The sequence below is a fragment of the Ornithorhynchus anatinus genome, chromosome 1 (genome assembly GCF_004115215.2).
Source record: "Ornithorhynchus anatinus isolate Pmale09 chromosome 1, mOrnAna1.pri.v4, whole genome shotgun sequence".
Taxonomy (NCBI): Eukaryota; Metazoa; Chordata; class Mammalia; order Monotremata; family Ornithorhynchidae; genus Ornithorhynchus; species Ornithorhynchus anatinus.
The window spans coordinates 115,072,782-115,086,963 of record NC_041728.1 but is presented as its reverse complement, the minus strand read 5'-3'; the positions used below and the strand labels follow the sequence as shown (position 1 = coordinate 115,086,963).

The 14,182-nt window shown below is 43.3% G+C and overlaps 1 protein-coding gene across 3 annotated transcripts in view; it reads right to left on the bottom strand.

The window, feature by feature from the left end:
* LEKR1 (leucine, glutamate and lysine rich 1) overlaps window positions 1-14,182 on the bottom strand; it is a 207,905-nt gene that overhangs the window by 33,564 nt on the left and 160,159 nt on the right. For all 3 annotated transcript variants that reach the window (XM_029067557.1, XM_029067580.1, XM_039912760.1), the window contains 3 exons: window positions 13,465-13,546; window positions 2,122-2,199; window positions 1,584-1,787 (listed from right to left, as the gene is read on the bottom strand). In XM_029067557.1, the coding sequence (XP_028923390.1) occupies window positions 1,584-1,787; window positions 2,122-2,199; window positions 13,465-13,546 (364 nt within the window). The remainder of the gene's footprint in view (window positions 1-1,583; window positions 1,788-2,121; window positions 2,200-13,464; window positions 13,547-14,182) is intronic.

Sequence of the window (14,182 nt, the reverse complement as noted above, 5' to 3'; positions counted from 1 at the left end):
GGTTGTTCCACGTGGGGCTCAGTCACTCCCCATTTTCCAGATAACCGAGGCACAGAGAAGTTAAGTGACTTGCCCAAAGTCACAGAGCTGACAAGCGGCGGAGTCGAAATTTGAACCCATGACCTCTGACTCCCCAGCCCATGCTCTGAGCCCAGCCCATGCTCTTTCCACTGAGCCATGCTGCTTCTCTACTTTGCTGCTTCTCATTTGTGTGAACGAATATCACAGTTGGTATTATTAGTGCTCCTCAATATGCAAAACTTGGTGAAGAGGTAAGGGATTTTCTTTACACTGAGGACTTTGCTCATTCCTAGGGAGCAAACACCACCATGGGGCAAGTCGAAAAATCATTTTAAAAAGTCCCTCCCAAGGCTCTGTAGTTACAGTGTAAGAGTCACATTATTTAGTCTATCTAATCTGGAGAATTTCAATTGACAGAATGTTTTAAAAAGATTAAATTTCTATAGTTTCAAATTATTCAACTAAAAAAGAAAAAATAATAATCTAATTTTATATAAACAGGCAAACATAATTGCATTTAATAGGAAATTGTCTTAATTTACTAAGCAATACTTCAAGATTTAGCAGCCAGCAAATGTCATAGCATACATGCCAAAAAGGAACATTTTACTTCACAAGTTGGTCCTTGTGATGCTCTTTTGCTGCAAATATCTTTAAAAGCAGTTCTTACTGTTTATTATTGTATTGTACTTTCCAAGTGCTTAGTACAGTGCTCTGCACACAGTAAACGCTCAATAAATGCAACTGAATGAATGAATAAGAACTTTGTCAATGCGTCTTCATTAGAACTGTTACCAGAGAGATCTCAGAACACCTCATTTTAGATCTTAATTACTTTATAATCTTGTCTCATCATAATAAACCAAGATTAAAATAAAAAGGAAAAAAATGCAAAGGGGGGAACCACCTATATTATGAGCCTCATATAGGACAGGGACTGTGTCCACCCTGAGACCGTGAGCCCCCCTTCTAGACTGTGAGTCCGTTGTTGGGTAGGGATTGTCTCTATCTGCTGCCGAATTGTACTTTGCAAGAGCTTAATACAGAGCTCTGCACATAGTAAGTGCTCAATAAATGTGATTGAATGAATGAATGAATGCAGTTACCTCAGCGCTTGGCCCATAGCTTAACAAATACCTTAGAAATCATCACCTCAATGGCTTAACTGATAAGTATACCTCATTCTCAACTCTCTCACATCCATCCCCTCACCACCGATATTCTCCTGGCTGGGGAAATCCCCAAATCCGAGAAATGGCAGTTCTTCCCACATTCACACTTCTCTCCTTAAATCACACCTCCTCTAATAAGCCTAATTCAAATTAATTCCAAACACCTAAATCATATAAAACCCATCAGCAACCTCTCGCACTTATGAATTTACGCATATTCATTCTCAGCGCTTTTGTGTATATGTTTAATTCAATGATAGATTCGGTTATTTATTTTGACCACTCTATTTGTAATGTCTTTCATTCTAGGATCTCAGCAGTTGGAAGGAAAAACTGATAGAAAATTCCACCAGGAAATCTCATTTATGGAATCAGTTTTATATTTTTTACCTCTCTTTTTTCAGAGTTACAACTTCTTCCTCTGTCTGACTCAGAAGAGCTTTCATCATTTCCAGTTCATTTTCTGAGCAGCTGGTTCTTCTTTTTAAGTTCTCTTGTTGTCTTTCTTTTTCAGCCACTTCTTCTTGCAACTGTTTGCACATTTGTTGGCAAACCAGCAAAATGCCTTCTTTTTCTTTTAGTTCTCTAGTATGTCTAAAGAAGAATATAAACTACAAACTTAATTGCTGTGAATTTTTTAAATTGAAAAAAATGTGACAAGATCATCTGGCCTGGTTCACCAGAACATTATACTGTACAAAGATTAAAAATCGGTAAAGACTTTGAAAAAAATGTGAATTTAAATTATTCTCAGTGGCCTGTGAAGACCTATCACTGAACAGTTACAGGTCACAATACATCATCATGTTCAACATGCATACAATAACATTAAAAAGAAAAGCTAAATGCAGGAAAAATGGGGTGGAATTAAAATCCAATGAACATTAATGGAATGATAAATAGCATGATAAATAAATTGCCAGTGTACCGTGATTCAGAAATTCTGGTTTCAAATTCCAGTTTTTTAAGTTCTCTCTGACACTCATCAATCTCCTTTGATTTAACCCTAAAAACATGAAAGATAGTTAAAATATAATGCTTCCATCAAATCAAAGCTCAGAATTTTAAATCCAATTTGCACAAGTACACATTTTTCATTATTTTCCTTTTTTTTTTTTTACTTTGTCCTTTTTCACTTATTGAAATGAAAAAAATTCCCTTTGCATAAAAGCTCTTTAAAAATGAGAAGCAGTGTGGCCTTGTGGAAAGAACACGAGGACTGGGTTCTAATCCCGGCTTCACCACTTGCCTTTGTGAGACCTTGGGCAACTGACTTAAGTTTTCTCCAGTTCAGTTACTTCATTTGTGAAATGGGAATTAAGACTGTGAGTCCTAAAACAGGGACTATGTTCAACCAGATGAATTTGTATCTACCCCGGAGTTCAGCGCAGTGCCTGGAACATAATAAGTGCTTAATAAATACCATTAAAAATAGTGAAAAGATGAAAATCTGTAATGAGATCAGTGTTCTATTTTTAAAATGCTTCTTTAGACATTTAACAAATTATATTTCACTAATTGCCTCCGCACAAAACAATGTCTTTAACTTCTAAGTTCCCCAACTATAACAGAGCTTACCACGATGCAATTTCAAGGTAAGCACTTGTAATTATTATTACAAGAAACTCACATTGTACTCGCAGGTTTTAGGTACCAAGGGTCCCTTTGCTGAATTACCTCTTTTGAAAAAAGGTACACATTTAAAAAAAATTACAGATCCTTGTGAGTCCTCTCCCTGAGGAAAATGTTTGGAGCACCCAGATTTGCCATATTGCTTCCCCAGGAGGTTACTAGCAATCCGACTCTACCACTTGCCTGCTGTGTAACCTTGAATAAGTTGCTTAACTTCTCCGTGCCTCAGTTTCCTCATCTGCAAAATGGGTATTCAATACCTGTTCCCTCTCAGAATGTGAGTCTTGCTTGGGTCAGAGATTGTATCTGATTGTATGGTAACTACTCCAGTGCTTGGGACTTAGTAGTTGCTTAACAAATACCACAATTCTTTATCTGGTAGTCTTGATCTCTGGGCTTCAATGAGAAAGTCATGGACTATCTACTGACTAGAAGCCCCACAACAGTGAAACTGTCCAGAACACTTCGGGGGTGATATAGTGGAGGAGAGGGACACTGGGAAAGATGAGAATTTAATTCAATTCATTCAGTCACACTTATTGAGCGCTTACTGTGTGCCAAGCACTGTACTAAGCCCTTGCGAGAGAACACTGTAGTGATATAACCGTAAACAGACACATTCCCTACCCAAAACAAGCTTAAGGTCAGGAGCTCACAGTCTAGAAGGGGAAATCCCATGTGACCATAGGACCACATGACACGTGATCCCAGGAATCAATCAATCAAATTTATTGAGAGCTTACTCTGTGCAGAGCACTGTATTAAACACTTGGGAAAATACAGTTTAATAAAGTCGGTAGACCCAGCCCCTGCCCACAACAAGCTTATGGCCTAGAGGGAGCAACAAGCCAGTCTGCTGTTCTTGCAAATCGATCAATCATATGTATTTATTGAGCATTAACTTTTTGCTAAGTACTTGGGAGGGTATAGAGTGGATAGACAAGATCTAGGCAAGCTCTCTGCCCCTGCCCCATCCTTTCCCAGAGACAAGGGCAGGGGAGAGTGCTGGAGTTTACCCGGAACCTCCACAGCCAAAAGTGAGACCCCGATAGTTCCAGCGTTCATACGGTTAAACCATGCAACCCAGGCTCCTTGGGGAAATAGTGGCACATCCAGATAAGCTGTATCGTGCATGCTATAATCTAGAGTATACAGCACTGTTTTAAACAAAGCATCCATTTTTCCCTGGAAGTCTCTGATTTCATGCTTGGCTCAGTCTTTCTGGGAAAGCTTCTCTGTTTTTTATCTCTGTGTTCCTGGATGTGCGTGTGTTCATCCATACCTGCCAGTGTATTTGTCTACGGATGCGGTGTGTGCAGCATGTATACTTTTAGGGTTCGGTGTAGCCAAGTGGAAATTGCCTGAGCTGGGAGTCAGAGGACCTGGGTTCTAATTCCAGATCCACCACTTAATTGTGGTATTTGTTAAGCGCTTACTATGTACCAGGCACTGTTCTAAGCCCTGGGGTGGATGCAAGTAAATGAGGTTAGACCCAGTCCCTGTTCTACGTGGGGTCACAGTCTCAATCCCCATTCTACCAGTGAGGTAACTGAGACCCAGAGAAGTGAAGTGCCTTGCCCAAGGCCACAGAGCAGACAAGTGGTTAGAGGCAGGATTAGAACCCATGACCTTCTGACTCCCAGGCCCACGATCTACCCACTACACCATGCTGCACCATTTGTCTACTGTGTGACTAAGGGCCAGTTACTTCTCTGAATCTCAATTCCCTCATCTGTAAAATGAGGATTCAATCCCTGTAATAATAATGTTGGTATTTGTTTAGCTCTTACTATGTGCAGAGCACTGTTCTAAGCGCTGGGGGAGATACAGGGTAGTCAGGTTGTCCCACGTGAGGCTCCCAGTTAATCCCCCTTTTACAGATGAGGTAACTGAGGCACAGAGAAGGCAAGTGACTTGCCCACCTACTTAAATTGTGAGCTCTGTGTGGGACAAGGACTGTGCCCAACCTGATGAACTTGTATGCACCCCAGTGCTTAGAACAGTATTTAACAATCAATTCAATCACGTTTATTGAGTGTTTCCTGTGTGCAGAACACTGTACTAAGTGCTTGGGAGAGTACAGTAGAACAGAGTTGGTAGGCACGGTCCTTGCCCACAGTGAGTTTATAGTCTAGAAGGGGAGACAGACATTAATATGAACTAGAGATATGTACATAAGTGCTGTGAGGGTGGGGCAGGGAGGGGGGAGGTGAATAAAGGATACAAATCCATGCAAAAAGGAGGGCTTCTTGGAGGAGATGGGCTTTTAATATGGTTTTGAAGGTGGGGACAGTGATCATCTATCCGATACGAAGGAAGGAGGACACCCCAGGCCAGAGGCAGGATGTGGGTGAGGAGTCGGCGATGGGATAGATGAGATGGAGATACAGTGGGCAGACTGGCGTTAGAGGAGCCAAGTGTGTGGGCTGGATTGTAGTAGGAAAACAGTGAGGCAGGGTATGGAGGGGTAAGGTGATCGAGTTTTTTCAAGCCCGATGGCAAGGAGTGGCTGTTTGATTTGGAAGTGGATGGGCAATGACTGGAGGTTCCTGAGGAATGGGGAGAGGCAGGAGGCAGGGAGGTCAGCAAGGTAGCTGATGCAGAAATCAAGGTGGGATAGACTAAGTGCTTGGACTATCATGGTAGCAGCTTGGATGGAGAGGAAGGGTCGGATTTTAGTGATGTGACGGTTGAACCGACCGGATTTGGTGACGGATTGAATATGTGGGCTGAAAGAGAGAGAGGAGCTGAGGAGAACGCCAAGGTTAAGGGATTGAGAGACAGGGAGGATGGTGGTGCTGTCTACAGTGATTGGAAAGTCAGAGGGAGAACAGGGCTTGGGCGGGAAGATGAGGAGTTCTGTTTTAGACATGGTTACGTTTGAGGTGTCAGTGGGACATCCAAGTAGAGATGTCCTGAAGGCAGGAGGAAATGCGAGCCTGCATAGAAAGAGAGTGATCAGGGCTGGAGATGTAATAATAAAATAATAATAATGTTGGTATTTGTTAAGCGCTTACGATGTGCAGAGCACTGTTCTAAGCGCTGGGGTAGATACAGGGTCATCAGGTTGTCCCCCGTGGGGCTCACAGTTAATCCCCATTTTACAGACGAGGTGACCGAGGCACAGAGAAGTGAAGTGACTTGCCCCCAGTCACACAGCTGACAAGTGGCAGAGCCGGGAGTCGAACCCATGACCTCTGACTCCGAAGCCCGGGCTCTTTCCACTGAGCCACGCTGCTTCCCTAATAATAATAGTAATGATAATAATGGTATTTGTTATTTGTTAAGCACTTACTATGTGCCAAGCTCTGTTCTAAGCACTGGGTTAGATACAAGTTAATTAGGTTGGAGACAGTTGCTGTCCCACATGGGGGCTACCAGTCTTAATCTCAGCTTTACAGATGAGATAAGTGAGGCACAGAGAAGTTAAATGATTTGCCCAAGGTCACGTAGCAGACACATGGCGGAGCTGGGATTAAAATCCAGGGCCTTCTGACTCCCAGGCCAGTGCACTTTAACACTAGGTATGGCGAAAGGCTGAGCTTCTTTCATTTCATAAATTCTAAAAGTCCCAACCCCCATCTCAGGATCGCAGTTGGAGAGTTTTCAGTACTTTACCACTCTCGACTCCGGGAGGGAGAGTCAAGCAGAGGCCTGTCCATTCCATTCCTAACTTGGTCAGTGGCTGGCGAGTGGAAGGCAATCTGCTACAAGTCAGAACTCCCCCGTGCTGGGCATCAGCAGCATGGGAGAGAGTCGAGGGCAGAGACTCAAGTTTACAGCATGGAAGGAACCATTTCCATATTTTTACCAAGAAAACTCTATGGAAACACTACCGGAACGATTGGAGATGGTCTGGGAGAGATATGCCCATGGAGTCGCTATGGGTCGATAATGACTCGACAGGATGAGACGAGACAAAATCCCAACAGAATGCCCTCTGTTTCCTCTATGCTATCACCGTCTTCCCATCGTGGTCAGTTGCGGCCAGTTCCTTTTAGTATATCTGAAAATGTTTTCCTGGGAGAATAATGACAACCTAATTACATAAATAGTTGCCAACCTCTGAGTGGAGTCTTTGCACTCAATCAAATTTAGCTTAATTTTATCTCCCGTGGTTTCTATTTCTAGACGTTTTCAGTTTTCCAATACAATACAATTTATTTTTAACCCCAAACAGTCCTTGAAAAAAAAATCGCACACAATGTGCCATAATTAAAAATAGGACAGAGATAACACTTTATAAGGATGCATCAGACAACCTTCCAAAGGGATTACAATTTTAAAAACAGACTAACAATAAATGTTCCTGCCGAACAATTATGAGAAACGAGGGAAAGAGCAGATTCCTGCGATATTCCTAGATTTTTAACCAAGCGTGATGATGATGATGAAACAATCGAAAAGCAGCGTGGCCCAGTGGATAGACCCCGGGGCTGGGAGTCAGAAGGACCTGGGTTCTAATCCTGACTCCACCACTAATCTACTGAGTGACCTTGGGCAAGTCACTTCACCTCTCTGAGCCTCTGTGAAATGGGGATTAAGGCCGTGAGCCCTACGTGGCACACAGATTTTGTCCAATATGATTACCTTATATGTACCTCAGTGCTTAGTACAGTGCCTGGCACCTAGTAAGCGTTTAACAAATACCATTTAAAGACCAACAGAAAAAAGCTTTGACCCTGTGACTTCGGGACCAAGGACCATCGCGGTGGAATTAATGGAAACTCTCTTCTCTGTATCAGAGTGCAACAAGCTAGATGGCAGGCAAGAGTGCAGCATGTATTTCATGTGCAGAACTCAGAGAAACCATGGGATAGGGCAAATACTAATTTCTATCCCCTTCTAGACTGTGAGCACATTGTGGGCAGGGACTGTCTCTATTTGTTACTGAACTGTACTCTCCAAGCGCTTAGTACAGTGCTCTGCCCACAGTAAGCGCTCAATAAATACGACTGACGGATGAATGAACAACCAGCAGGAGATAGTAGCCAGGCAGATAATTGTATTTATCAAACGCTTGCTGTGGGCAGAGCACTGCACTAAGAGCTTGGGAGAGTATACAGTATAACAATAAATAGACACACTCCCTGCCCAGAACAAGCTTACAGCCTAGAAGACTGTAGTAATTAGTAATAATAATAATAATAATTATGGTACTTAATGTACCAAGCACTGTTCTAAGCTAAGTGCTTACTCTGTACCAAGCACTCTTCTAAGCTAGGTGCTTACTATGTACCAAGCACTGTTCTAAGCACTGGGGATGACCAAGCACTGTTCTAAGCTAAGCATTTACTATGTATGAAGCACCGTTCTAAGCTAGGCACTTAACATTTACGAAACGCTGCTCTAAGCACCGGGGACGATACGGGTTAATCAGGTTGGGCACAGTCCCTGTCCGACATGGGGCTCACATTCTTATCCTCATTTTCCAGAAGAGGTAACCGAGGCACAGAGAAGCTCAGTGACTTGCCCATGGCTGCACAGCGGACGTGGCAGATCTGGGGTTAGAACCCAGCGTGGCGCAGTGGAAAGAGCATGGGCTTTGGAGTCAGGGCTCATGAGTTCGAATCCCAGCTCTGCCACTTGTCAGCTGTGTGACTGTGGGCAAGTCACTTAACTTCTCTGGGCCTCAGTTCCCTCATCTGTAAAATGGGGATTAAGACTGTGAGCCCCACGTGGGACGACCTGATTCCCCTGTGTCTACCCCAGCGCTTAGAACAGTGCTCTGCACATAGTAAGCGCTTAACAAATACCAACATTGAGAAGCAGCGTGGCTCAGTGGAAAGAGCACGGGCTTTGGAGTCAGAGGTCATGGGTTCGAATCCCAGCTCAGCCACTTGTCAGCTGTGTGACTTTGGGCAAGTCACTTCACTTCTCGGTGCCTCAGTTACCTCATCTATAAAATGGGGATTAAGACTGTGAGCCCCACATGGGACAACCTGATTCCCCTGTGTCTACCCCAGCGCTTAGAACAGTGCTCGGCACATAGTAAGCGCTTCACAAATACCAACATTATTATTATTATTCTTATTAACCCAGGTCCTTCTGACTCCCAGGCCCGTGCTCGAGCCACTAGGCCACGCTGCTTCCTGGAGCCACCGTTCCTATTTTTCAGGGTTCCCACGGGACCTGTCCACCTTGCAGAATGTCCCAGGTGCTTCTCGGGCTAGAAACCTCGACCCCTGAAGGCAGAGCTCCAGCAGGCAGAAAGGGAACTCAAACCTAGGCCTTCCATTTCCTGTAGCGGTGTTCTTTCCATTGGACCAACTTCAGGCATTAACTAAGAATAACAATCACAGTGGCCAGATTTGATCATTCTAGCAACCTGATAAAAACATTCTCTTGGTCAGGTTTCCTGAAGGAGGAAAAAAAAACCACTCAAGTTTTCACCAGAACCATTTCCTTTCTCTGCTTCCCCCTCTTTTTTCCCCTACCACTCATACTTCACAGGCAATGGGCTGTAGAAAGATTAAGTCATCAACCTGTGCTTCCTTGTCACTTTTTGCATCACTTCTTTCCCAACTCTTACCTCCTTTCCCTTCCTTTCCAGCAGTAGTATTTAGTTCAGTGCTCTGCCCACAGTAAAACCTCAATAAATGTCACTGAATGACTGCCTAAATGGCCAGAACTGTTCGACTGGAGCTGTAAGGTGACCCGAGGCTGCCCCATATGATCCATTCAGTTTTTAATTGTTGAACTTTGAATTGCTTATAGTCTTTTTTACTTATTCCCATTTTCTGTGCCTGTCTTTTCCCAGTTAGAATTGGAATGAGCCTCTTCCATGCCTGAATTATCTTGGATCTACCTAGTGCTTAGTAGAGTACCAGAAAAAAGAGGAGCAGCATAGCTTAATGGAAAGACCCTTGGCCTTGTGGAAGTCGAAAGTCCTGGGTTCTGATCCTAGTTCAGCCACTTAGCTGCTCTGTGACTTTGGGCAAGTCACTTCACTGTTCTGTGCCTCAACTGTAAAATGGGATTCAATAGAAGTTCTTCCTCCTACTTAGACTGCAAGCCCACATGGGACTGGATTGTCTTGATTCTACCCCAATACTTAGTACAGTGCTTGGCACATAGTAAGTGCTTAACAAATATCACTATTATCATTATTTTTACTATTATTGTGCTCAGTAAATACGATAGATATATAATTTTAGTGCACTTTGGTTTACTCCCATTATTATTTCTACTACTACTAGTAACAGTAATAGTGATTTTTGTTAAACACAGTGCCGAGTTCACCTCAGGGTTGGCATTTGTATGATACCAAAGGCACATCTGGTATCATAAAAAATGATATGGAGTTTGTGGGCCATAGTTTTCCAATGCTTACATTTTTTTTATGGCATTTGTTAAGCACTTACTCTGTGCCAGGCACTGTACTAAGCACTGGGGTAGATACAAGCTAATCAGATTGGCTACAGTCTCTGTCCCACATAGGCCTCACAGTCTTAATCCCCATTTTCCAGGACGAGGTAACTGAGGCACAGAGAAGTGAAGTGATTTGCCCAAGGTCACAGAGTAGATAAGTGGCAGAGAAGGGATTAGAATCCAGGTGCTTCTGCCTCCCAGGACCAAGCTCTGTCCACTAGGCCATGCTGCTTCTCACGGCCTAGTTTGTGCTAGTGTAGATAATAATAACAATAATAATAATAATAATAATGAAGGCATTTGTTAAGCACTTACTATGTGCCAAGTGCTATTATAAGCCCTGGGGGAGATACAGGTAATCAGGTTGTCCCAAGTGGGGCTCACGGTCTTAATCCCCGTTTTACAGATGAGGTAACTGAGGGACAGAGAAGTTAAGTGACTTGCCCACTTACACAGCCGGGATTAGAACCCACAACCTCTGACTCCCAAGCCCGTGCTCTTTCCACTGAGCCATGTCACTACAAAATATCAGAGTACCAGCCTCGGGTAACAGTCGCCAGCAAAGGGACAGTTTGAAATGTTGGCAATGGTTCAGTTGTGAGAATAAAGCCAGTAGTGCTTGCCTTGTATTTTTCTGGCCCAAATTACACACTGCAGAAGCTGTAAATATTTGTAAATATCCTAAAAGTATTTATCCCACATGTCTTATTTAAAAATAACTAGGCCATTTGCACGTTGAAAAGTTCCCTCCCCTAGAAGCAGTGACATAAAAGGGATTCTAGTCGAGGCCTCCCTTTGGACCGCTGTCTTGGTATCTCCTCTCTGTCTTGGGGTCTTCCAAAAAATTGGGCATGCTATAGAGTCATTCCTAAAATAATTTCATGAGGCGAGTTAAGCCTTCCTTCACATTTGTCTCTTTTGAAACTGGTCTACAGGTCCTGTGCAACAAAAGAATTTCCTAGCAAAAGTTCCTCATCTGACATAATGAATATAATTAAGCCATTTGGAATGTCACTTTTCAATGTGTATGCTGCACATGAGTAACTTTTCTATTACTGTATTTTTTGCACAATCTTTTTATAGATTGCTGGGGAAAATGTAAACAAAGCTCCCTCCATGGTATAATTTGGTAGCTGTAGCTTTCGGTTCCTATATTCTGAAATCCTGATCATAACAGGATACAAATATTTAGAATGCTTAGCAACAATGTATTTGCATTGGTGATGGAAATGAGTGTATTACTCAACAGAACAATACATTAAATGAAAATACTTAATATGGGTAAAATATTCTCAAAATATAGCTGCTAAATCATGTTTATAAACAAGAGAGTTAAGAGAGTTATAAACAATAGAGTAACAAGAGAAACAGTGTGGCTTAGTGGATAGAGCATGGGCCTGGGAATCAGAAGGACTTGAGTTCTAATCCCGGCTCTGTCGTTTGTCTTCTGCGCGACATTAAGCAAGTCGCTTCACTGTGCCTCAGTTACTTTGTCTGGAAAATGGGGATTAAGACTGTGAGTTCTGGGTGGATAGGGACTGTTTCCAACCCAATTTCCTTCTATCTACTCCAGTGCTTCATAGAGTGCCTGGAACATAGTAACCGCTCAACAAATACCACAACCATCATGAAAATGTTTCTTTTTAAAAATAAACATGCATTTAAACTCACTACGTGCCATAGCTATAAGAAATTTCCCACGTATTTGCATCTGAAGCTACTACGCTTTTAATTTTGGGAAAGTTTATTGGCTGATCCTGCTAATTAAACAAAGCAAGACTCTTACCCAGGACTGACTTGACTTACCCAGGACTTACCCAGCATACCTTCTGCTCCCCATTTGCCAATTATTATACTTTTTTATTGTGTTTGTTAAGCATTTACTATGTGTCAAGCATTGGTCTGAGTACTGGGGTAGATAAAAGTTAATCTGGTCAGACACAGTGCCTTCCCACAGGGGGATTCACAGTCTAAGTAGAAGGAAGAACGGGCATTGAATCCCAGTTTTACAATTGAGGAAACTGAGACGCAGAGATGTTTAGCTACTTGTCCGAGGTCATAGAGCAGGCCGATGGTGGAGCTAGAATTGCAACCCAGGTCCTCTGATGCCCAAGCTCTTTCCACTAGACCACACTGTTTCAAACTGGGATAAAGGGAAGATAGGGCATATTGGGAAGTAAAGTGAATTAGAGCACTCCAGCTTTTAAATGCCTCCATACCTCAAATCCTAAAATTCTGCAGGACTTCAGCTGAGCAGGTTGCAAACCAGTTTTCCCTCCCGTACGTGGCCGTGCAAGCATTTACAGTGAGTAAGAACAAGAGCAAGGGGTGGGGTAGGATCAATTCAAGGTAGGTTCATCCTTTTAGCTAGGACAGTCCCAATTCATGACATTTTCTAAATGTGCCTGAAATATGTACTCGTCTTGGCTAGAGAAGCAGTGTGGCCTCGTGGAAAGGGCACGGGCCTAGGAGTCAGAGGACCTGGATTCTAAGCCCACTTCTGCCACCTGCCTGCTCTGTGGCCTCAGGCAAGTCACTTAACTCCTCTGTGCCTCAGTTCCTTCATCTGTAAAATGGAGATTCAAAACCTCTACTCTCTCCTGCTTAGATCACAAGCCCCGGGTGGGACCTGATTATCTTTTATCTACCCCTGAGCTTAGCTTAGCTCGTGACACATAGTAAACGCTTTACCAACACTGCAATTATTGTTATAATTTCCTGAGTTTGCATGAGGTGTCATGCTGGAGGTGCTGCTCTTATTCCTGTCAGGACTGTGGAAAGCAGGCCGAGGTGGGGTCACCTCAAGGGTAAAGAGAAGAGCTAGTGCTGGCCATGGAGCAGGGGAGGGAAGGCAGCTGGCTAGGCCTCAAGGAAGCAGGGGGGTGGTGAGACTTTGAATGCTGGATGTTTCATTCAGCCCCAGAGGTGAAAGCGGGGTCCATTGCTGGGTAGGGATTGTCTCTATTTGTTGCTGAATTGTACTTTCCAAGCGCTTAGTACAGTGCTCTCTGCACAGAGTAAGCGCTCAATAAATACGGTTGAAGGAACGAAAGGAGGCACAGCCGCGGCTTTTATACCTGGCCCGACGTGCGGAGAGCACGCCAAGGGCCGGCAGAGAGTTCCTCAGCCCCGGTAGGGGGGCCGAGGGCTGCTCAAAGGTTGGTTCTTCGGCACGAAAAAGTTGCAGACCCCCGGTTCAGAGAAACTTTGCCACTATGGAGTGATATCTTTTGTAACCTTGCAATATTTTAAATCATCACAATCTTACAAGAGGAGTTTTTTATAGTTGTCCATCTCAGCTGTTGCCTCGTGAAACTTTAGGCCAATCGCCTCTACTTGACTGTGTAAACCTGGAACGAAAAGATACAGCATTTTCAATTACTCTTACTTAATTACTCAGTTCCATTTATATGTGTGACCTCGGGGAAGTCACTTAACTTCTCTGTGCCTCAGATCCCTCATCTGTAAAATGGGGATTAAAACTGTCAGCCCTATGTGGGACAACCTGATCACCTTGTATCCTCCAGCGCTTAGAACAGTGCTTTGTACATAGTAAGCGCTTAACAAATACCACAATTATTATTATAAAGCACACTCTTTTCCTCTCAGTGTTCACACGGAGGCAACAATTCTTGGAAAAAGAGGTCATGCGATTAATCCAACTATTTCTGTGTTACAGTTAATGCAGAAAGATGCAAATGCTGGTTTTACTTCAGGATGGATTTCCTCTTTAAGAACAATGTCACACCCTTGAGCTGATCAATGACTTGTAGGTGTATAAAAACATCCTTAGATCTTGTTTAGGGATTAACAAAATGATAGTGATTTTATGTTAACAAAACAGCAAATTTGTGGGATTACTTTCCCTTGTCATTTCCTGAAAAAAGGGATTTTTGATTGACAACTGCTGCTCAAGGCTTCCGGCAACACTTGGCTCCCTTTCCATGGATGTGTAGTCCATGTTTCCCCACTCCTCAGTTACCACC